A 24,563-nucleotide genomic window follows, 5' to 3' on the forward strand; every position below is an offset into this window, starting at 1 on the left:
CTGTGCATTTTCCATGTTTAACTGACTGTAATTAACAAAGGCCGTGTTTTAAGATGACCAATGCTAGACTGCCATATTTCTTATTGTCATTTATCTTTTTTCATTTCAGTAGAAAAGAAGTTGTACCAGGAAAATCAAACACTATGGGGGTCATTACAACCTCGGCGGTCTTTTTGCAAGACCGCTGAGGGACCGCCGTGCGGAAGACCGCCAGTAGTGGCGGTTTGCCGCTCGGCGTATTATGACTGTTGGCTGCTCTCCGTCCTTTTTACGACGGAGAGCCGCCAACAGCCATAATGGCGGGCGGCGGGGAAGTGGAGGTTGCTCCACCTCCACCGCCACGCCAACAGAACACCGCCCAGCGAATCACGTCCTGTGATTCTGCGCGGCGGTGTTCTTTTGGCGGTGTGGTGTCGGCGGAGCAGCCCCCATGGCTCCCGTCCCCTCCCGGAGGATCGACGGACAAGGTAAGTCGATCGTCCGTTAGGGGAGGGATGGGGGGGTGTTTTGTGTTGTGTGGGTGCATCGGGGTGTGCGTCTGTGTATGTAGAGGGGGGGTGTGAGTGCGTGTATGCTTGCGGGTGTGTTGCGTGTGTTGGGAATGAGTGCGTGTATGTCTGTATATGGGTGTGCGTGACTGACTGAGTGTGTGGATGTAGACATGTATGTTGGTGTGTGTGCGTGTATGTGTGTTGGTGGTGTCTGCGTGCGTGTCGTGTGTGTGAGTTATGTGATGTTGGGGGTCGGGGTGGGGAGGGGTCCCTGCCACCTTTGTGGGGTGGCAGGGGTGGTGGGGGGGTAGGGGAGGGAGTCATGGTGGGTTTGTGGGGTGGGGGAGACCCCTATCAGTACCAGGGAAGGAATTCCCTGGCACTGATAGGGCTTACCGCCTGGATTTCATGGCGGTTCCTACCGCTGGAAATCCAGGGCGGTAAGCCGGGTCGAAATACCAGCAGCAGTAATGTGGCGGCTGCCGAGCTGGAGACCCAGGTCTCCAGCCCAGCAGTCGTCTCCGCCCTGGCGGGCGGAACGGTGATGCAGCGGATGACCATGGCGGTAACCGCCATGGTCTTAATACGCAAAAAAAGACCGCCAGCCTGTTGGCGGTCTTACCGCCGCTTTAACACCGTCCGCCAGGTTTGTAATGACCCCCTATGTTATTTGTTTTCTTGTTCACAGTTGAATATGTACTGTACGCAATTCCTAAAGTATTTATTTTTTAGCACCTACCGTATATAGGGCCTGATTTAGATCTCTGCGGATGGAATACTCCATCACAGATATCCTGTCCACCGTACTACGATTTCCATAGGATATAATGCATTCGTAATACTGCAGGCGGGATATCTGGCACATCTGTGACAGAGTATTCCCCTCCACCAAGATCTAAATAAGGCCCATAGTTTGAGATGAATGTATCTCATTAGGTTGAAGATAACTGGAGTCTGAAGGACATTTAGGGCCAGATGTAGCAATTTCTGAATTTGCGATTCGGAAATTGCGAGTCGGTGCGACCCGCAATTTCCGAATCGCAAATTCGGATGCAGAACGGTGTCTCAGACACCGTCTGCGAATGACAATGGGGTTGCAAAGATCCACCTCATTAATATTAATGAGGTGGGTCGCATTTTGCGACCCCATTGCGATTCCCTGCACTCACAGGGATGGTGGCCTGCTGGAGACAGCAGACCTCCATGTCTGTGACTGCTTTTGAAATAAAGCAGTTTTTTTTATTTTTTTATTGCAGCCCGTTTTCCTTAAAGGAGTTTTCACTAACAGGACATGTAAAACTTAAACCCACATACCTTACTTTTTAGATACAAGGCACCTTGTCTTATGAGCCTTAAGGGTCTGCCGTAGGGATGATTTATACATATTAAAAAGAAGGTTTAGACCTTGCAAAAGTATATATCATGCCAGGTTGAAATGGTAGATTAAAACAGCACTACAGGCTGCAGTGGTAGGATTGAGGCATGTTTTGAAAAGCCACTTCAGTGAGTGGCACAAAGAGGGCTATAGGCCCATATAATATCAATTTATTTACAGGCCTGAGTACTTATAGTGCAATATACTTGGGACTTGCAAGTAAATTAAATGTACAAATTAGGTGTAAACCAATTGTACTATGTTTTAAGGAGAGAGTATACACACTTTAGCACTGGTTACAGCTCCACATCAGATCCTCTTCCTCTCTTCTTGAATTCTGCAAGAAGCCGAAGACTTTGCTTTTCAATTAAGCAACCTATCATAGGCAGAGCTAGACACAAACACATGCTCAGCACCAGGATACCCTCCCAGGTGATAGTGCACTTTACAAATACACATACCGTAACATAATACTGACTCATAATAAAGCCAAACTACCTGTCGCCTATTTTTCTGTCACACTTGATCTGGTGCCACAGCATTGCTTAGGAGCCACAAGGCAGTGGCCGCAGTCGGTGTTCAGCCTTAAGCAGTGCGATGGCATTGTAATGGGGTACTCACTTACGGAATGGGCCATCAGTCAGGATTTTGTTAACTCACACTTAAACACAGCACTTGACAAATAGCAGACTCACTAGATATGAGCAAGTGATTCTAGCAGCAGAACATTTCACCTTAAAATATTGCCACACCCTGAACCCTGCTACGCTTTTGCCATTGCTTTTGTCAGATGAGGATGATGATGGGGTTGACCATGACTATCTGTGACATAATTTGTATGAAGCCAAGAGCCAATATTCAAGATGTTCCCGTAGAAGAGACCAATTTTACATTGTTTGTGGGTGGCGTTTCTTTAACCTCTTAAATGCGGGCGTCGGCCACTGGCCGACGCCCACACACCCTCCCTGGTGCGGGTCACGACCAGTGGCCGACACCAGGAAGGGCATTAATAAATCCTCGGGTGCGTCGCACCCGAGGATTTATTTTTTATTTTTTTTCCCCCCCCGGGAGACACGGAAGCTACCGTGTCTCCCCCCGCCCCCCACCCACCCCTTTGTGACGTCAGCGCGCCGCGAGGCGCGCTGACGTTGCAAAGGTGTTTTCCCCATGAAAGCAGGAAGCAGCCTTGCGGCCGCTTCCTGCTTTCATGGGGAAAACGGCCTTTTTCACGTTCGGGAAGGCCTCGTAAGAAAGGGGAGAGTCTCCCCTTTCTTACGAGGCCTTCCTGAAAGTGTTTACTGACCCCCGATCGCAGCTGTGCTGCGATCGGGGGGGTCAGGAAAAATTTTGAAAAGGCCTCGTAAGAAAGGGGAGACTCTCCCCTTTCTTACGAGGCCTTCTGAAACTGTTTCTGGCCCCCGATCGCAGCTGTGCTGCGATCGGGGGCCAGAAACAGTTTCAGAAGGCCTCGTAAGAAAGGGGAGAGTCTCCCCTTTCTTATGAGGCCTTCTGAAACGGTTTCCTGTTCAGTTTCAGAAGGCCTCGTAAGAAAGGGGAGAGTCTCCCCTTTCTTATGAGGCCTTCTGAAACGGTTTCCTGGCCCCCGATCGCAGCACAGCTGCGATCGGGGGCCAGGAAACCCCACTAGACACCAGGGATTTCACTTTTGGGGGGCAGCCCCCCCCGGAAAATGGGCCGCCACCCCCCCCCCCCCCGGCATAATTTTCCTAAAAAAATAAAAAGGTAGGTGCCCCCCCAGGGGATTTTTTTTTTTTTCAAAAAAAAAAAAATTTTTTTAAAAAAATGAAATGACGGGGGGTCGCCCGTGGGCAGGGTGACCCCCTGTGGGGGCAATTTTTTTTTTAGATGTTGTAGGGTTTCCCTGGGGGCCATTTTGGCCCCCAAGGAAACCATACAACAACTAAAAAAAAATATATGTATATATCTATATATATATATCTATGTAGATAGATATATCTAGGTACATGGATATATCTATAGATATATCTATGTAGATATATATTTATATATATATATATAGGTAGATCTGTATCAAAGAGATTTATAAAGCGCGCTACTCACCTGTGAGGGTCTCAAGGCGCTGGGGGGGGGGACGGGGGGGAGGGAAAGGGGCTAGGAGGTTCACTGTTCAAAAAGCCAGGTTTTGAGGCCCTTCCTGAAAAGAAGTAGGTTTTGGGTCTTGCGAATGTGGGTTGTGAGTGCGTTCCATGTTTTGGGTGCAATGTAGGAGAAGGATCTGCCCCCGGTGGTGGTGTGTTTGATGCGGGGTCAGAGGCGAGAGAGAGGTCAGCTGAACGGACGTTTCGTGTGGGGGTGTGGAAGGTGACTCTCGTTGAGGTAGGCAGGGCCTGTGTTGTGGAGTGATTTGTGTGTGAGGATGAGGATCTTGAAGGTGATCCTTTTGTCAATGGGGAGCCAGTGGAGGGATTTGAGGTGTGGAGAGATGTGTTCGTGTCGGTGGAGGTCGAGGATGAGTCGTGCTGCTGAGTTCTGGATGCGTGTAGTTTGCACTTGAGTTTTAGAGTGGTGCCGGCGTAGAGGGCGTTTCTGTAATCAAGCCTGCTGCTGATGAGTGCGTGAGTGACAGTTTTTCTGGTCTCTGTGGGGATCCATTTTAATGTTTTTCAGTATACGGAGTTTGTTGAAGCATGAGGAGGTAAGAGCGTTGATTTGTTGGGTCATAGAGAGGGAGGAGTCTAGGATGATGCTGAGGTTGCGTGCGTAGTTGGCGGGGGTGGGTGCAGGGCCTAGCGTGGTGGGCCACCATGGGGGGTCCCAGGTTTTTTTGGTGAGGGCCAAAGAGGATTATTTCGGTTTTGCTTGAGTTGAGTTTCAGGTGGTTGGCTGTCATATATACATCACTTTTGTCAATATGTGTGTGGTTTCCCTGGGGGGAAAAGGGTCCGACTTGTCTAGTGGCAGTTTTAGTGCCATAAAGAAGCGCAGAAGGTTTATATGCCTACTGCAAAGAGCACATCTGTATTTTATGTAAATAGCTGAGTACATTAGTAAAGTCTATGGAGAGATGAAGGGCACTTTTGCTGGGTGGTAATGAGGGAATCCGAGGAGGAGGGAGTGGGAGCACCAATAATGATTGTTGGACTGGGCGCAGGAGGTGCTAAAGACTGTGACGAATGGTATGTGACAAGGTGTTTTTTGAGTGTCTTGAAAGTACGTGCTGATTGAGGGAAGAAGCGCAGGTAAGGTGGCCTCTACTGTTGCACGTATCTCACACACACCATCGATTTTGTGACTGTCTACGTAGGCTAGTGTTTTAGAGCAACAGTTTAGCCAATAGCAGAGATGGCATCTTGATGGATGACTGCTGCCTGCACTCGGGTTATAGAGGACCGCTCTGACATAGGATCAGAGACTGAGACATCAGATACTGAGACAGCATCTGAGGGATAGGACAATGGCGCAGACTCTGGGAGTGATTTTTCAGTCAGAGGAGTCCCATTCGAAAACTCCTCTTCCAGTACATTATGAGGGAGGTGATGAGGACAGTCCTGCTGTCCCTTCGCAAGCTGTTCGTGCAACTGGGTAATAGTGGGTTAGGCCAACCCAGAGAGCAGGTGAATGCGGCGGCAAGCAGAGAGAGAGTGCTCTCTTGGGAGCTCACCAATTTAGTTCAACCCCAAATTCCACCACCCAAATCATATTGTGGAGACATCAAAATTGTCTATGGCAAAACAAACTGGTTTTGTAAGGCAGGCACCTGTGTTTTTGGTCCTGGATTCGGCGGCCATATAGAGAAACACACTAAACCCAAACATTTCTGGAAACTAGACATTCGGGGGAGTCCACAGAGGTGTGACTTGTGTGCATTCCCCAAAGTTTTCTTACCCAGAATACCCTGCAAAGCTGAAATGTTGAGAAAAAACTCTATTTTTCTCGCATTTCTGTCACACAAACTACAGGAATATGCTGGGATCCACAACATTCCTACCACCCAGTGACTCCTCACCTGTCCTGATAAAAACACTACCCCACTTGAGTGCCTACACCTAGTGCCTGTGTCAGGAATGGATCACCCCAGGGTCAACAGCTGCCTCACGTAAGGACCAACATTGACCGTTGTGTGATCTATTCCTGTCGCAGGCACCAGGCCTAACCACACAAGTGAGGTATCATATTTATCGGGAGACTTGGGGGAACGCTGGGTGGAAGGAAATTTGTGGCTCCCCTCAGATTCCAGAACTTTCTGTCACCGAAATGTGTGGAAAACGTGGTATTTTAGCCACATTTTGAGGTTTGCAAAGGATTCTGGGTAACAGAACCTGGTCCGAGCCCCACAAGTCACCTCATCTTGGATTCCCCTGGGTTTCTAGTTTACAAAAATGTGCTGGTTTGCTAGGTTTCCCCAGGTGCCGGCTGAGCTAGAGGCCAAAATCCACAGGTAAGCACTGTTTTCTATGAAAAAATGTGATGTGTCCACGTTCTGTTTTGGGGCATTTCCTGTCGCGGGCGCTAGGCCTACCCACACAAGTGAGGTATCATTTTTATCGGGAGACTTAGGGGAATGCCGGGTGGAAGGAAATTTGTGGCTCCTCTCAGATTCCAGAACTTTCTGTCACCGAAATGTGAGGAAAACTTGTTTTTTTGGCCACTTTTTGAGGTTTGCAAAGGATTCTGGGTAACAGAACCTGGTCCGAGCCCCGCAAGTCACCCCTCCTTGGATTCCCCTAGGTCTCTAGTTTTCAGAAATGCACAGGTTTGGTAGGTTTCCCTATGTGCCGGCTGAGCTAGAGGCCAAAATCTACAGGTAGGCACTTCTCAAAAAACACCTCTGTTTTCTTCCAAAAATTTGGATGTGTCCACGTTGCGCTTTGGGGCGTTTCCTGTCGCGGGCGCTAGGCCTACCCACACAAGTGAGGTATCATTTTTATCGGGAGACTTGGGGGAACGCCGGGTGGAAGAAAATTTGTGGCTCCTCTCAGATTCCAGAACTTTCTGTCACCGAAATGTGAGGAAAACTTGTTTTTTTAGCCACTTTTTGAGGTTTGCAAAGGATTGTGGGTAACAGAACCTGGTCTGAGCCCCGCGAGTCACCCCTCCTTGGATTGCCCTAGGTCTCTAGTTTTCAGAAATGCACAGGTTTGGTAGGTTTCCCTAGGTGCCGGCTGAGCTAGAGGCCAAAATCTACAGGTAGGCACTTCTCAAAAAACACCTCTGTTTTCTTCCAAAAATTTTGATGTGTCCACGTTGCGCTTTGGGGCGTTTCCTGTCGCGGGCGCTAGGCCTACCCACACAAGTGAGGTATCATTTTTATCGGGAGACTTGGGGGAACGCCGGGTGGAAGGAAATTTGTGGCTCCTCTCAGATTCCAGAACTTTCTGTCACCGAAATCTGAGGAAAACTTGTTTTTTTAGCCACTTTTTGAGGTTTGCAAAGGATTCTGGGTAACAGAACCTGGTCCGAGCCCCGCGAGTCACCCCTCCTTGGATTGCCCTAGGTCTCTAGTTTTCAGAAATGCACAGGTTTGGTAGGTTTCCCTAGGTGCCGGCTGAGCTAGAGGCCAAAATCTACAGGTAGGCACTTCTCAAAAAACACCTCTGTTTTCTTCCAAAAATTTTGATGTGTCCACGTTGCGCTTTGGGGCGTTTCCTGTCGCGGGCGCTAGGCCTACCCACACAAGTGAGGTATCATTTTTATCGGGAGACTTGGGGGAACGCCGGGTGGAAGGAAATTTGTGGCTCCTCTCAGATTCCAGAACTTTCTGTCACCGAAATCTGAGGAAAACTTGTTTTTTTAGCCACTTTTTGAGGTTTGCAAAGGATTCTGGGTAACAGAACCTGGTCCGAGCCCCGCGAGTCACCCCTCTTTGGATTGCCCTAGGTCTCTAGTTTTCAGAAATGCACAGGTTTGGTAGGTTTCCCTAGGTGCCGGCTGAGCTAGAGGCCAAAATCTACAGGTAGGCACTTCTCAAAAAACACCTCTGTTTTCTTCCAAAAATGTTGATGTGTCCACGTTGCGCTTTGGGGCGTTTCCTGTCGCGGGCGCTAGGCCTACCCACACAAGTGAGGTATCATTTTTATCGGGAGACTTGGGGGAACGCCGGGTGGAAGGAAATTTGTGGCTCCTCTCAGATTCCAGAACTTTCTGTCACCGAAATGTGAGGAAAACTTGTTTTTTTAGCCACTTTTTGAGGTTTGCAAAAGATTCTGGGTAACAGAACCTGGTCCGAGCCCCGCAAGTCACCCCTCCTTGGATTCCCCTAGGTCTCTAGTTTTCAGAAATGCACAGGTTTGGTAGGTTTCCCTATGTGCCGGCTGAGCTAGAGGCCAAAATCTACAGGTAGGCACTTTGGAAAAAACAGCTGTGTTTTCTATAAAAAAAATAGGATGTGTCCATGTTGTGTTTTGGGGCATTTCCTGTCGCGGGCACTAGGCCTACCCACACAAGTGAGGTATCATTTTTATCGGGAGACTTGGGGGAACACAGAATAGCAAAACAAGTGTTATTGCCCCTTATCTTTCTCTACATTTTTTCCTTCCAAATATAAGAGAGTGTGTAAAAAAGACGTCTATTTGAGAAATGCCCTGCAATTCACATGCTAGTATGGGCACCTCGGAATTCAGCGATGTGCAAATAACCACTGCTCCTCAAAACCTTATCTTGATCCCATTTTGGAAATGCAAAGGTTTTCTTGATACCTCTTTTTCACTCTTCATATTTCAGCAAATGAATTGCTGTATACCCAGTATAGAATGAAAACCAACTGCAGGGTGCAGCTTATTTATTGGCTCTGGGTACCTAGGGTTCTTGATGAACCTACAAGCCCTTTATATCCCCGCAACCAGAAGAGTCCAGCAGACAAAACGGTATATTGCTTTCAGAAATCTGACATCGCAGGAAAAAGTTACAGAGTAAAACATAAAGAAAAATGGCTGTTGTTTTCAGCTCAATTTCAATATTTTTTTATTTCAGCTGTTATTTTCTGTAGGAAAACCTTGTAGGATCTACACAAATGACCCCTTGCTGAATTCAGAATTTTGTCTAGTTTTCAGAAATGTTTAGCATTCCGGGATCCAGCATTGGTTTCACACCCATTCCTGTCACTAACTGGAAGGAGGCTGAAAGCACCAAATATAGTAGAAATGGGGTATGTCCCAGTAAAATGCCAAATTTGTGTTGAAAAATTCGGTTTTCTGATTCAAGTCTGCCCGTTCCTGAAAGGTGGGAAGATAGTGATTTCAGCACCAGAAACCGTTGGTTGATGGCATTTTCAGGGAAAAAACCACAAGCCTTCTTCGGCAGCCCTTTTTTCCCATTTTTTGGGAAAAAACAAAATTTTCACTGTATTTTGGCTATTTTCTTGGTCTCCTCCAGGGGAAACCACCAACTCTGGGTACCATTAGAATCCCTAGGATGTTGGAAAAAAAGGACGCAAATTTGGCGTGGTTAGCTTATGTGGACAAAAAGTTATGAAGCCCTAAGCGCGAACTACCCCAAATAGCCAAAAAAGGGCTCAGCACTGGGGGGGGGAAAGGCCCAGCAGCTAAGGGGTTAAGAAATAGATGAGGAATTTAGAGCAGCAAATGCTGTGTGCACCTTAGAAGATGTTGAGGAAGCCTCCTATTTGTGCAATGTAAAGTCTGCACAAAAACTCAACGGATCACCCTTACTAGAGCATGCTGTCGCTAACAATTTGAGAGTTAGCATTTATACTGATAGTCATTACAGCATTTACTTTTTCTATGATTTTGGACAGTTGTGGTCCCCATGAGGTTTTATGACTTCTATTGCCTCCCCTATCAGAAATGGAAATGATGTCATGGACGTATTGGAGTTGCTGTGATTTAGCGCAGGGAGTGCATTCTGCAGTCAAAAGTCTGTGCAAGGGACACCACGCTGCAGAGAACACTGAGGAGCTTAAAATTGTATTTTACTATTAAAAAATGGTTTAACTCTAAGAAAACTAAAATATTAAAACATTGAATTTATTTTTGAATTCCAAAGGAAAGTCACAAAGGTTAGTCAGCGTTTGTTTCCAAAGTGTAATAAATGTGATGAACGTGATAATTATTAGAATAAAGGTGACAGGAGTTCATCTTTCTTAGGACTGAGTATTTCTGATTGACACAAAACGCACTGGTTCACATTCCATGTCGAAACTTGTATAGAATTAATTTTAAACTTCAAAGTGTTGCAAGACATTGTTAAGTTAGTATACAATTGTGAACGAAAGCCTGAGTAACCTATTAATTATGAGGTCCTCCTTTCAATTTTACAGGTCGATACTGGGAGACAGTAGAGAGGTTAAAAATCAATCAGTTTTATGGTGCTCCAACCGCCATCCGTCTGCTGCTGAAGTACGGCGATACCTGGGTGACGAAATACGACAGAGCTTCCCTTAAAACCTTGGGCTCCGGTACGTAAATCGTTTTGACGGCCAGTGCCTTATTTGTTTAAATATAAGTGGAGGAGGCGAGCGTTTTTCATAGACGCCGTCTCTAGGACTGCTAATGTTGGGGGTTTCCAAATACCAAGGTTGCCCGGTTTTATTACAGTTCAGTCCTCTTTCTTCCACCACTTTAAGCTCCCTGTCTATCTCTCCCTTTTCATCTCTCCTTACACTTTTTTGTGACTGTTTTCCTATATTTCTCATCCTTCTTTCTCACTTTGTTGCCTCGCTCTTGTTCAAAGTCTGATGATGAAATATAAGGCCTGAACCCCAAAGAGGTTGTAAATGCAAAGAAGGGTGCAATTCTTGTAAATGCAAAGAAGGGTGCAATTCTCATTAGTGTGGTACCCATTTCACAGGGTTCACTTGTGCAGCCAATGACTGGACCAGCTTCATAAAGTAAAATTCAGGTAGAATTCATAACTCTAAAAAATCTCCCTTTTGGTTGGGTTTTCTGTAAGTGTAAGTTTATGAGAAGACTGGAATCGTGGATGTTCCCAAGGAACCCACTCCAGACCTTTCATCAGCGACCTTTCAAATTGCAACATGGGCACAAATTGCTTTGACGATCCAGCGAACACCTTCGTCCCAGGTGAGATGTGCCTCAAGGGCCTTGATAGGAACATTGCTCTCTGCCCTTTACGGTGAGCCTAGAGGGAAAGGTAGCCTATACCGATTACAACCAATGACTACCATGTCGCACAGTAGACTCATGTCGTTGATGGGCCAAGAATTAACATCAGCAGGGATGGAGAGGTAGTAAATCCACTCGAAAAACGTGTTTATTTATGTCAGGACTTACTGGATGCTGCACTCGCCTCTTACCATGGTTTATTCTTTTCTTTCCGTGTTTAATTTTTTATGCTTCTTTGATATTGTGTGCAATCCTTTTCTTTTCTGGTTACATAGAGCTGGTTACGACGTTAATAGTTGCAACTAATGTCAAAGTAATTTACTCAGTAATTGTCACGGAAAACTGTTCACTGTTTGCACTCCACAACATCACAATTATTCAGTGTACTCCAGATCACCGTGAAAATAGCAAAAACACAAAACACATAGCCATGTTAAAATACAGTAAAATATTGTCACTATATGTGCCGATATTACTAATTAATAAAACAAGAAAAATATTTACAAAAAATGGTTGTACCAAAGGCAGGATGGGATCGGAGCAGTGGATATGTTGGGGACACCACAAACTACAAAACTAGTTGGTGCGCAAGAAAGCCTTAATTGTATTTTACCAACCAAAATGCACAAGTAAATTTTGCTTTAGCTCTGTTGTGTATTTTCTCCTTTCTTGACCCGGCAATAGATGCGTTATAATATTAGCTACTGTGGGATTACTTTCATCCGCCACAGTTTCTTTCAGGAGGAGAGAGGGAGAAGATATTCTATTGTGTACAATCAGTAAAAAAGGACTCATATTCTCTGTATTTCTGATGCATACTTTGCCAATCGTGCTAAGGGGTCCAAGAGGAGGAACACATCAAGGGGCTTGTAGTTTAGATGAGATCTTGCTGATTTATATTGGAAAAGGTGTGCAGCTTATAGATACATTTCGCACTTTTTGTGGAGTATTTTGCAACTGAAAGTTCTAATATCTCTAAGAATTCGAGAGTGCCATGAAGACCGAGGTTTAGAAGCTTTTGCGAAATTCATGGGTTGGTGAGAGACTGGACATGTCTTTAGGGGATCAAATGTAGGGATTTGATTTTTTTTATATATTTATGGCCCTGCTGCTGGCACATTCAATTAACTGCTGAGAATAGTTTTATTTGTGAGGGGATTATCGCTGTAGAGCATGTAGCATATTTACTTTAATTTTCAATACATATAATCTGAGCAATACTGATATTTTGACTCTCAAACCTCAGTCCCACTAAAGAGCCAATGTACCAGACCGTTACTTTTGCACTGGGAATAATGCTAAGAAAAGTACCAAGAGCTCTGCATGGCTTAAGAAGGGGAAGAGGTTCCTCATGTGAATACCATCAGTGTGTTACGCAGGCAGTGTACTCAAGCTGGTGCTGCGACCCTCACCATCTGGATATTTCCCATGCTTCCACGCTTCTGCGACCCAGATGCAATGGACTGAAGAACCCTGCTCACATGCAAGATGTCAAACTGGGACTGCTTCTTCTAAATAAAACAAATGACATGAGGACCCTGAAATGGGCAGAACTCAAACTTATAAAATGTCCTGTCCATGACAGAGGTCAGTCTGTTAGAGGATATCTGAATAACCAAATTAAAGAGGGTGCAGAGTTTATTCCTGCGATGAAAATTCCTGTTTGAAGTAAATATAAAGAAGGCTTAATAAGAGCAGATGTGTTGCCATGCATTTCGTTCCCTGGTGTTTCAACTCAGTCTTCGACCTTGCTTTAGTTTTTATCTCTGTTTGTTCCTTCAGACAGGTTGGATCGATTTCTGTCTGGATCTTTCATTTGTTTGTTTGGCTGTTTTCTCCTTTCTTACAGGTGCAGCTCCTCCGCTATGGCGGAGGAGCGCAGCCCCTCCCCCCCCCCATGCCAGCAGCGTCAGCTGCAGAACATTTACTGCAAAAAGATGATAAACTAGGTGTATTATCGTTTTTTAGTAAAAGGGGCAGGGCATTAGGGATGACAGGAACTTCCCCCTCAGTATGCATGTATGTTTGGCCTGCCGCCTCGGACCGGCCAAACATACTTGTGCAGTAGGCTATCTCCAGCCCGCAACACGGTTTCTGGGTTGGAGAGAGAGCACGTACAGGCTTCCAGTTGACCTGGGAGCGCCCTGGCTGGGCGCTCCTAGCCAATCAGAATGCTGCTTTGAGCTGCGTCAAGATTGGCTGCAGGGCAGGCTGGGAGCCTGTGCCTGCAGTGCAGGAGAGGACTGGCAAGGTGGTTGCGGTGAGGAAGAAGCAGGTATGTGTTTTTTTTTGTTAATTAATTTGCCCCCTGCCCCCAGTCGCCCCTATCTCTATCCCCATCATACCCACCTCCCCGGTGCCACACCATCCCAACAAAGCCGTGCGAGCCGCTCCTGCATTCTGATCTCAGGAAGTGTTTGGAGCCTTGCTGCTTTTTTCAGCACTACTTTTATTTTCAATCAAGGATGACAGATTGCCCCGGGAGGGTTCTCTACCTTTGTGATTTTCTCCTTCAAAATGTGACCCTTTAAAAGAGACACTTGCCATATTCCACCTATACAGATCACTGTAGGACGGCAGTGTGGCTCCTGTTTGTAGATTCTTGCAGAGTTACAGACAGACCTTCTCAGTGTCCAGTCCTTTACATCGACTCTTTCACCAACCAAAATTACCAAATGACAGGATGACTCTAGGATATAAGAGCTGGTTAGATGTATTTAAAATCGAAAATTAAAGTGATGCATTGTCATTTTAATTCGAATATTGTTCATATAAAATGAGCTTAATGATTGAGACACCGTGAAATTCAACTGAATGGAAAAACCATTGCAAGTAGGATCTTCCTGAGCAGTTTAACAAGGTAGAGATTTACTATCTGTTATGTTAAATGAAAATAGATTCACCTGCCGGTGATACCCAATGCTTAGGTAAAGTATCAGTCTTATTTACCTAGTAAAAAATTAGATTATCTTAGTCCTCAATGACCCACAATGAGAGAATGAAAAAAATGAGCTGGGAGCACAGAAGTTCAAGTAGGCTTCACAACTGCTCCAAAAGGCACCAGGAGTAACAAAACCAAGCTGAAAAAAATCAGAAACGTGACCTTTTAGGAATTGCAGGAGCCCTGAAACTCTGCAACTGTTGTATGTTCCAGAAGTGCTCACATTTGTAAGGTTTTCTGCAGTCATAAATGTAGGTTTGTATTTCCACATTTGGAATTGTACATTTTTAGATAGTTTCACGTATTTTCTAGGGTGTATCAGTGGATTGCCGAGTATTTAACGATGCCCATGACACACAAGCCTCATTGTGAGTGTCGCCTTCATTCTGATGGGGTCGTAACTAGCCCCTTGAAGTCCCGAGGCATCATCATGTCTCGTACATGTCACCCCTCCCCCTCAGAGTTACGGTTCCTTACAGTATTTGTAAGAACTGGTGGGTGGACATCGCTGGCATAATCCCAGGCCACTTGTAATGAGCCCCATTCCTGAAGTTTAGGATGCAAAATGTATTGTTCAGAAGAACACAGTGCCTCTCAAGACTACAAATACATTAGGCTATGATATCAGGATATTGTTATGTCGGTTTCAAAACATACAGTTTTATATACCATTCAAATTTGACTTTTTTAATGTGATGTTTTAATTTTAATGAGTAGATAGCAAAACTGTTCATAAGTTCTTTTAGTGTATGTTGTAATAATTTTAACAGTAAGTAATTAAAAATAATAATAATTATTATTATTATTAACATTGAAATAAAACAATGCCATTTAATGAATTGACAACCTCTGTATTAAACCAGAGCTACATTGATAATTTTAAAGGAACAATCTGTATAAATGCAGTGCTATATTTCTTCTCGCTTTTGCAGGTGACATGATTTCAAACGTGTTGCTTCTATTGGACGTTGGTGGCATATGTTAAAACATTTTATTGCATGCCCTACAATTGCATGGCTTTTGTAGATCTTATACAATGTATGAAGTATACATTATTGAAAAAAAGTCGTATATGAAACCTTTTAGATAGTAGGATGAGAATCTGTGTTAGTGAATGGACTGGATTCAACATTTACTTATTGTCCATAATTGGTTGATTGGTCTAGATAAGGCATTGGGTTTTTAAATCAACAGCAGAAAAGCCCATCGCATTCTTGTATCTAGGAATTATCCAGTGAATGGATACGATTTCCTTTCCAGGTGTAAAGACTCAATGAATTGAAAGATTATAATGGACGGTTTCTAAGAGTGCTGGTGAGAATCCAAATGTCAGAGGGAAGTTGGTCATGTTTAGAATGAATGAAGTTGTCTTTAATGAATGACATTCCATAAATAAGTACAGCTTGAGATAGATACTTTTAACTGCAGATTCCCCAGCTTTAGGATAGAAAACTTTTTAGCAATGCTCATACGTGTCAATAAGTGGAGCCATACAGCTCTGCACTGGTTCCCTACAACTGTGGAAATGACAGAGCGGAGCCACATATAAGCACCACCCCTGCACGTTGACTCCTTTCTTTCCTCGCTTTCCAACATGGATCCAGAGCTCCACTCCCAATTCTGATGGCCTTTCAATGTCTTCTAAACAAATCCTATGCGTCAAGGGAACAATGTCCCTGCCTAAAAAACATATGGCTCAACTGTCAGAAATAGAACTTGGTGATGTACCTATACTAGGTGTGTCTCTGAGGCTTGGGCTCAGGGTAAGACTTGCAACCAAAGGCAATCCGGAACACGACGCATATCCTTACATTGCAGAACACAGGAAGAATTTGCGAGCCTCGTGTAACTATTGATCATGCTCCAAGTTGAAAGCACAGACCAGTTCCCGTTCCCAATTTAATTTGCGCCAGAAGTCAACTTTACAGTCGAAGTCCTTTGGTAAATCCAAGTGAAAACATAAATGCAAGAAGGCGAAACAGGACTAAACCCTATCCTGCCACTCTCGATCTAAATACAAGGCGCAAAGGTGTCAAGATACCAGTCAGTCTCCTTCTGGTTCTCCAACTGCAGAGCCAGTTACCCTGTTAGTTCTGGTGTGCCTCAAAATCTTTGGATCATTGCAACACCACTACAGGTAAAGCATTTGAGGAAGCCAGATGTACATATTTGTCACTCTTCAGGCTCCCTCTTGTGCATCTTCAGGCACCAAAAATCTACAGGGGGTGTTAGTCAAGTTACCAACAATAACTTCATCCTCAGCACTGACTGACCACTTTGGACCTGTCTTGTGCTCCGTACCAGTTCTGGTTCAGACTTCCACCCATGTGCCATGACCTGTGTTGCTCCCTTCCTTATCAATTCTAGTACTGGTCGAAGATCCGTTGCTGGGTCTGATTGTAGACCCCAAATTCACTGAGTCTGATTACAGTCCTATTCTTCTTCTAGAATGAATGCGCCTCCAGAGGCTCCATTGTCTTTGCAGCTCAGATTCTGCTCAAACCTTGCCACCACTCAAAGATGATGATGGTGGAGAAGAGGATGATTTATCAATCCCCCCACCCCCGATTATGACAATCAAATGTTTTTTATGCACTTACAAGAGGCCATTGGATATGATACCTCCCCCTGATACAAGGTGGAATTTGCCATTTGGCCCTCCAATGGAACAAAGTGCTTCATCTGCAGCTGAGGTCTGGGACCAAAAACTACCTTCCATTGAGGTTAAGACAAAGGCCCTCAGGAACATCTTACAGCCTGAGGTAGCTACATCTGAGTCCTTGCTCCCCTATAATGAGGTCCTCTTTGATACTTATGTGGCAGGTGGCCAAGGCCATGTTCTTCCTGCCCAAGAATAGGCAAGTGGTCAGACAACAGAGACTGGCATCTGGCGACCCACATTTTAGCTCAAAAACTGTACCTCTGAAAGTCTGGTCAAGGCTGCAAGATGGACCCCACCTCATTTCCCCACTACTCACCAAGATAGAGAGTCTAAGAGGAATGATGTATTCTAAAGACGAATGAGCTCTTTGGTAAAGCTTCTATTGCAATGTATCAAAGCAGTTGGTTTATTGGGCAGATATATGCATGCCCTCTGGGAAATGGCCAGCGAGATCTTACTGGCAGTCCCTCAAGTCCTTAGGGCATCGCTGGCTCAAACTTTTTAGGATGGTCAAGATGCATCCAAATATGTGATTCGCGCTGGGCTTGATATTTCTGTTTGTCTGGGAAGGGTGACTGGCACTAGAGTGGTTCTCCGCAGCCATGTACGGATTTGCTCAGAAGGATTCTCTGGAGGTACATAGTCTACTTTCATGGACATGCCTTTCTATCACTCACACCTTTTCAGTGCAAACGTTGACTCTGCTTTAGAACACTTTAAATAAAGTAGAGCCATGGCTCACCCTCTTGACTCATACACTTTTGTCTCTAGTTCTGGAAAATCAAAGGTTATTCTATGGTGCTGGCATACAGGCAGTTCCGGTCTCCCCAGCTTCTGTTACAGTTACCCCATTGATTTTGAGGCTGGGTACAAAGATCAGGCAGACAACATACAGGCCATCAAGGGCACCAGTCTTCTCAGTGGTTTGCTCCTGCAGCAACAGCCTCCAAGCTGTTTTAACTTGCCATTAGTGTTACACAACCACTCAGTGGTAGGCAGAATCCAGCATTTTCTCCCAGGGTGGCAATCCATAATGTTTGACAGACAGGACCTTCAACTTGTTCAGTATGTCTATACTTTGTCCATCATTTTGCTGTGCAGAATCTTTCCCCACATCAGAGCGATACTCAGGGGAATACCTGTCTCTTATGTTGCAAGAGGTGCAGGTTATGCTTTGCAAAGATTCAGAAATAGGAGAGGGTTGCTACTATCACTATTTCCTCATTCCGAAGAAGGATGGAGGGCTTTGGCTAATTCTACAACTTTAAATACTTTTCTAAGGAAAGGCAAATTCAAAAGGCTCACGCAGGCCCAGATTTTCTCTTTTCTGAATATGGGCAATAAATGGTAGACTTAAACCTGCAGGCGGCATATTTTCATATACCTGTCCAGCAGTCCTCCATGAACTACCTTTGGTTCAAGGTATGCCAGGAGCATTTTCAGTTCATCCTGCTCCCCTTCAACCTTACCAATGTTACTTAGGTATTCACAAAAGTGATGGCTGTGGTCCCCATCCTTATTCGGAGGTTGGGTACCAGCTTTCCACTACCTCAAACACTGGCTGTTGAAGGTGGCTCACCGCAGTCAGTGGTAAACCACCTTCAGACTACAGCGAATTTCCTGTCATCATTTGGATTCACTAACAATGAGCCCAAGTTTCACCTGACTCCTTTGAAGAGCCTTAATTTCATCTGTGCTGTCTTGTACACGCTACAGTTCAGGACCTAATCTCAATTGCAATGAGTCCAGGACTTTCAATTTATGATTCCAGTGTTTGAGCCACAGTCTTAGATCTCAGTGAGAGCAGCCTTGAGGCATTTTGGCATGTTAGCCTCCTGGATCATACTTGTTGGCTGTGCCAGGTGGCATATGCTGACTCCCCAGTGGAATGTGAAGTCTTACTGGACCCAGCACCAGGGCAGCTTGTCAGATGCCATCCAGGTTTTCTGAGGTGACTGCACACAATCTGCAGTGGTGGCTGCTCAACCGCAATTGAACCAACAGCAGACCCCTCTCCCTTCCCCACCCACTGCTGAAGGTGTTGATGGATGCATCAATTCTAGGTTTGGGAGGTTATCTGGGACGGGCAGAGATGAAAGGGCTATGGTCTCCAGCAGAATCCCAGCTCCATACCAGTCTTTTGGTGGTGTGGGCCATTTGTCCAGCACTGAAGGCTTTTCTGCAGTACATCAATGGGAGGCTGTTACAGGCTTTTACGGACAACACCACTGCTTGTGGTACTACAAAAAACAGAGTAGAATCATCCAGCCTTCTTGCCAAAACATGTGACTCCTTTTCACGTTGAACAACCTATCACACTTTCAGTGTCCTTTGCCCATCTCACTCCTTGAAAGAGGAACATAAGCTGCATTGATTGTACATTAATTATACCAAGGACCATCAGGTGGACGAATAACTTTTTGTGGGGTTCTCATGGGCGAAGAAAGCTAAGGCTGTGCAGTAGAGGACTCTGGTGAGGTGCGCAGTACTTTGCATTAAAATCTGATTTAAACTGGTGAAAAAGCAGCCACCGGAGGTCTGAGAGCCCATTCCAGCAGGACAAGGGTTGCTACCACTGAGATGGCAAGCTTAGTACCTTTTCTTGATATGTGCCAGGCTGCGATGTGGACATTGGCACAAAGGTTCACAAAGCACTACTGTTGACAGCCAGGTCTAATGGTAAGGGTGTTTCACCCGTTCAGGCCTACAGGGCTTTTTGGTCAGAGCACCCTCCACCTTGGGAACATACTGCTTTGGAATGAATTCTACAAGGTGAAGAATCTGCGGTTAGACGTTTCCGTCAGAAGAACACATTATCTACCTTCTGTAATTCTCTTTCTGGTGGTTACTCTATGTAACTGCAGATTTCTCACTGCTCTCCTACTTCCTGTTCTTTGAAGTTGTTTTTTTAGCACCTAAAAGGGTTCCAAGTTCGAGATCTACACACTGATACCAAAAATTGATAAATTCTCTCCATCTGTTTGTGTGGAAAGAGTTAAGTAAGAATCCGATGTCCATGTGCAGTTGTGGTGCATGTCTGTAGCTCTGCTCTGTCATTTCTGGGTTGCTATGAAGCCAGTGAGAAGCCACTAGAGGCCACCTAGTGGTGTGCAGGAACATTGCTAAAATGTTTCCAGATCAAGTCTGATGACTAGGGAATATTCTAAAGGTGACAAATCTGCAGTTAGACTATCCACCAGAAAAAGCATTACCGAAGGTAAGCAACTTGCTCTTCACAGCGCTGTGTACTGAAAGTCTCAACACCACTGTTGATCCATTGCAGCAAACACAACCCTCATTGAGAATGTACTCAATTGAAAAATAGATTTAGTAGCAACACGTTTATGTCTGCCCCTCTTTTTGTTTGTAGTTGGAGAACCAATTAACCATGAAGCCTGGGAGTGGTTCTACAGTGTGGTGGGAGAAAAAAGATGTACACTTGTGGATACCTGGTGGCAAACTGGTAAGATTTCTTATAGCAAGAACTGCTCACAACAAAAATAGTGCATATTTTAGGCTATTTCCTTTCTGAACCAGAACAAAAGCAACCCAGGGCCAGTTCTGCGCTGATTGGGCATGGATTTGGTACAAACCTGGCCTGGCAGTTCTGGCTGAACTGTTATTATTAGAGCAGGGTCAAGACTAATTGGGTAAAAGAGCAATGGGTTAGAATGCTACTCAGTGTGATTGCCAATGGTTGGACTTATTGCAAGTATTTTTACCTTCACCTTTTGTGTGTTTGATATAATGGACTAGGGGAGATGCCCAGACATGGGTCCCTTGCTTATGTTGCCACTAGAACCAAGCTACACTTGACTGACAAGCCCCAAATTAGGTTTAGACTGGTCTTGGGTTGCTTGTGTTCCAGTTCAGAGAGAACCTGGCTTTATAGTTCAGGCTAGACTGGTCCTACTGGACCTGGGTCAAAACTGATTAGCATATGTCTGCGTCCAAACTGATGCATTGTGGGCAAAGGAATGATGGATTGGAATACTACTCCAATTGATTACCAGTTTTTAGACTTATTGCAAGCATTCCTCCCATCACTATATATTTGTTTGCCAACAAAACATTAAAGAAATATAGCCAACTGGAAACATTCCATCTATACATTCTTAATTGGGTTCTTGAATTGTACAGGATAATGATATTCAAGTTTCATTACTCTTTTGCCATAACAAATACTGTCTAACAATAGTATAAAAACTGATGTAACAATCCTTTATCCTTCTTAATAGATCCTGCACTCTAGATTCAAAATAGTCTGCCAAATCAATGGTACTTGTTAAAAAATCCTTTCCATTCACAACACCCATCTCAGAGTGCTAGGGAATCATATTAGTGGACCCTGAACACTCCCTCTGTACTGTGGTGATGGCATCTTTCACTGGTCTGCTTTTCTGTGTACTCACTCAAATAATCAATGCCTGGGGCAATATTACAGATAGTGCCCTGGGGATACAACAGGCATGTGTGTACACCTCTTTTTGCCCCATGGGCACTATACTATTACAGACGAGGCCACAGACCCTTGTGCAGCCGTTTCTGTAATTCTGATAGGACTGGCCCACTTGCTATTTTCATAGGGTTTTCCCTCATTTGTAAAAGTGCCCTCAGGAGTTGCACTAACAGTGTGCCACAAAAAGGTCATGCAATGATTGTCAGTGCACCCCCTGAGGGCATCCACTGGCAGGGTGAAAGGGGGATCCATGGACCCCACCTCCAGACATTCCCCTGTAGGCGGGTGTAGTCACTTCACCGCCTGCACTGTGAAGCACGGAGCAGCTTTGAAGCTTTGAAGCTGATGCTCCCTGTTACATTGAATGTGATGCACTTGGGACAGAACAAGTTTGTGGCTTCTTTGGGGGCAGTGCACTCATTGTAATAGGGTCACTGCCCATATTTGTAACCATGGTACCTGCTTAAAGGTGCACTGTGTTACAAACAGGCAGTTCGTCCTATCACTAATACGGGCCATGAAATCACTAGCAGACTGATTGTAATAATGCTTCAATCCAAAATTGGTATGTGTAATTCATGTGTCATGCTTAAAAAATACTGTGGGAACTGAACAAGAACCTATTAGCTACGCTTCTTCTTTTCAGCCTGTGTCCTGTTTGTGGCCTGCCTTCTCCTAATTTACTCCTCTCTTTGTGAAACTAACAGTATATTATGTCCAGACATTAAAATCACAGCCCCCTGTCACCAAGAGATGATAGGACTTGTGTTTCAATGCTTATGCAATTCATCTCTAAAATCTGCCCCAGTGCCTCATCTATGGATGGAAGCTGTAGTGGTCCCACCTTAACAAAAACACTCTTGATCCACAAATCTAAAGCAACTTTCAGACCATATCCCTCCTTTCCTTTCCCTCTAAGATACTGAAGAGGGACATGAATAAGCAAATTTCTGCTTCTATAAAAGAAAATAATGGTTTGAACCAATATCAATCTGCTTTTTCTAGGTGTCATTTCGCATAGAGATGGTCATTGTGGCTGCATCTGATAGCATTCAGATATTTGTTGTTACAGGTGAAGCTGCAGCTTTGAAACTGCTTTCGTTTAAGAGCATCATGTGATAAATTTGTCAAACTATTCTCGCCATCACCTCCAACACCTGGACATCAGGCTTTCATCATTTTTTTGATAACCACATTTTTATTGATTTATATATACAACAACTTGTCATGTGTAGGAAGACACATTTCAATATCTCAATATATCGCATTGAGGTACAGATTCATGGGCAAACATGCTGTAACATTGATACATTGGTCAAACAGAGTAGTCATGTTCAAGCAGGACCCAGCCATGCATCCCAGATCTTGTGGTATTTACCCTAACTCCCCTCACTTGGTAGACAGGTCTCTCCATTTGGGCGCACCAGTCCACCCCCCTACTCCACTGTTGTAACGAGGGGAGGGTCTTGGACGCCCAGTGCCCAGCAATGTCTCTTTTCGCAATAAGTAGGGCCGTACCCATCAGTGTCCTGGTCGCTTGGGAGCGCCCAATGCCCTCCATCACCACCAGCAGGGCCATTTTGGGGGAGGGCTCCAGGGTGAAGTTCAACAATGCGAGAGTTTGTTGAGGCTTTGTGTCCAGTATCGCTGAATCTTGGGGCAGGACCAGGCTACATGGAAGAAGTCTGTCAGTGAGTAGGTTCATCTGTTCATCTGCATCGAGGGTTCGACTTGATCCCGGCGTGAAAAAGCCAAGCGGGGTCAGGTAGGCACAGTGTAGGTAGTACAACTGCACCATACGAGGTCTGACTGAAATTGCAAGGACTCGGGGTGCCATCAGTGCGTCCCGCCAGTCCTTCTCGTCCTGTGGGCCAACCCAGGTTTCCCAGCGAGTCCGTAGGGGCTGGAGAGGTAGTGAAGTTCAGTTCAGTATGAGGGAGCGGTAAAACTGTGAGATCCCCCAGCCTCCAAAGCCCCCATTATTACCTTGGCCTCCACAGGGCTAAATTCAGGTTTGAGGATGTCATTGCTGACATGTGCCCTCAGTGCATGTCTCAGTTGGAGAAACTTGTGGAATTGTGTCTGGGTCAGTGCATATGTTTCTTGGAGTTGCTGAAAAGACATAGGCCCTCATTACAACCCTGGCGGTCAGTGTAGAAGTGGCGGTAATACCACCAACAGGCCGGCAGAAATAAAATGGAATTACAATCATGGCGGTTACCACCATGCAAAACCGCCACTTCTATACTGCGACCGCCAGGGTGGTAACAACTGCTGGGCTGGAGACTTCGGTCTCCAGCCCGGCGTCCGTCACTAGACCGCCGGCGGTATGAGGACCCCGCATACCACCATGGACTTCGTGGGGTTTTGTACTGCCATAAAATCCATGGCAGTAGGCACTATCAGTGCCAGGGAATTTGTTCCCTGGCACTGATAGGGGTCTCCCCCCTCCCCCTCCCCTGAGTCCTCCCCAACACCCACAACCCCCCTACTATCCCCCAAAGGTGGCAGGACCCCCACCCCACCCCCCCAGAAACATCCACACACACCACCCACCCTCCTACACGCACGTACACACCAGTCATACACATACATGCACACGTACGTGCACACATACACACAGACATATACGCACACATTCACACAGTCATATACGCACACATTTCCCATACACACAACACACCCCTCCATGCATACACGCACTCACACAACCCCTCTACACACTCACACGCACACCCCCATGCACCCACACAACACACAACACCCCCTCACCCCCCTCCCCTAACTGACGATCACCTTACTTGGTCCAGTGATCCTCTGGGAGGGAACGGAATCCATGGGGACTGCTCCGCCGCCAGCACCCCGTCACCAGAACACTGCTACGCCGAATCCTGGGGCGTGATTCGGTGGGCTGTGTTCTGATGACGTGGCAGTGGAGGTGGAGCAGCCTCCACTTTACCGCCGACCGCCAGTATAGCTGCTGGCGGCTCTCCGTCCGAAAAAGGGCAGAGGACTGCCAGCAGTCAAGATACGGTGGCCTGGAGACCGGCACCACTGGCGGTCTTCAGCCCAGAGTAACCTCGGCGGTCTTTTAAAAAGACTGCCGAGGTTAAAATGAGGGCCATAATGTGTTTGCACTCCCAGACTTCTCCCACCACCATGAAGCCTATGGTGTCCCATTGCGTAAAGCCCTCCAGATTGGCAACCTGTTGTAACCATGTTCCCTGCAATAGAGGGGTATGTTGGGTGATCTGGCCCCACCGCCCTGTCTGTCTTTGAGCCGGCTGCCAGTGATACAGGACCTGACTAGTGACTTCTGCCATGGTCTTGGGGATGGGACTTCCTTAGAGGAGGTCCATAAAATGTGAAAACCCCATTGCGGACAGTTCTAGGCGGTAGGTTGGATCGTCCCATCCCCCAGTGAGCCATTCATTGATGGTGAGTACCCGCGCACTAGATAATAGGAATATAGATTAGACATAGCTTGACCGCTATCATATACACCACGCTGGCATTTGTCCCAGTATAGGCGCCGTTAGCCATTACGCCATATGAAGGAGCGAGCCATAGCGT

General features: G+C 45.7%; 1 protein-coding gene across 1 annotated transcript in view; it reads left to right on the top strand.

Moving 5' to 3' along the window:
• The window catches only part of ACSS1 (acyl-CoA synthetase short chain family member 1), a 637,137-nt gene that overhangs the window by 351,706 nt on the left and 260,868 nt on the right, over positions 1-24,563 (top strand). Inside the window, exons 7-8 of the mRNA XM_069235038.1 lie at positions 10,124-10,261; positions 19,902-19,994. Coding sequence (XP_069091139.1) covers positions 10,124-10,261; positions 19,902-19,994 — 231 coding nt within the window. The remainder of the gene's footprint in view (positions 1-10,123; positions 10,262-19,901; positions 19,995-24,563) is intronic.

The sequence above is a fragment of the Pleurodeles waltl genome, chromosome 5, assembly GCF_031143425.1.
Source record: "Pleurodeles waltl isolate 20211129_DDA chromosome 5, aPleWal1.hap1.20221129, whole genome shotgun sequence".
Lineage (NCBI taxonomy): Eukaryota > Metazoa > Chordata > Amphibia > Caudata > Salamandridae > Pleurodeles > Pleurodeles waltl.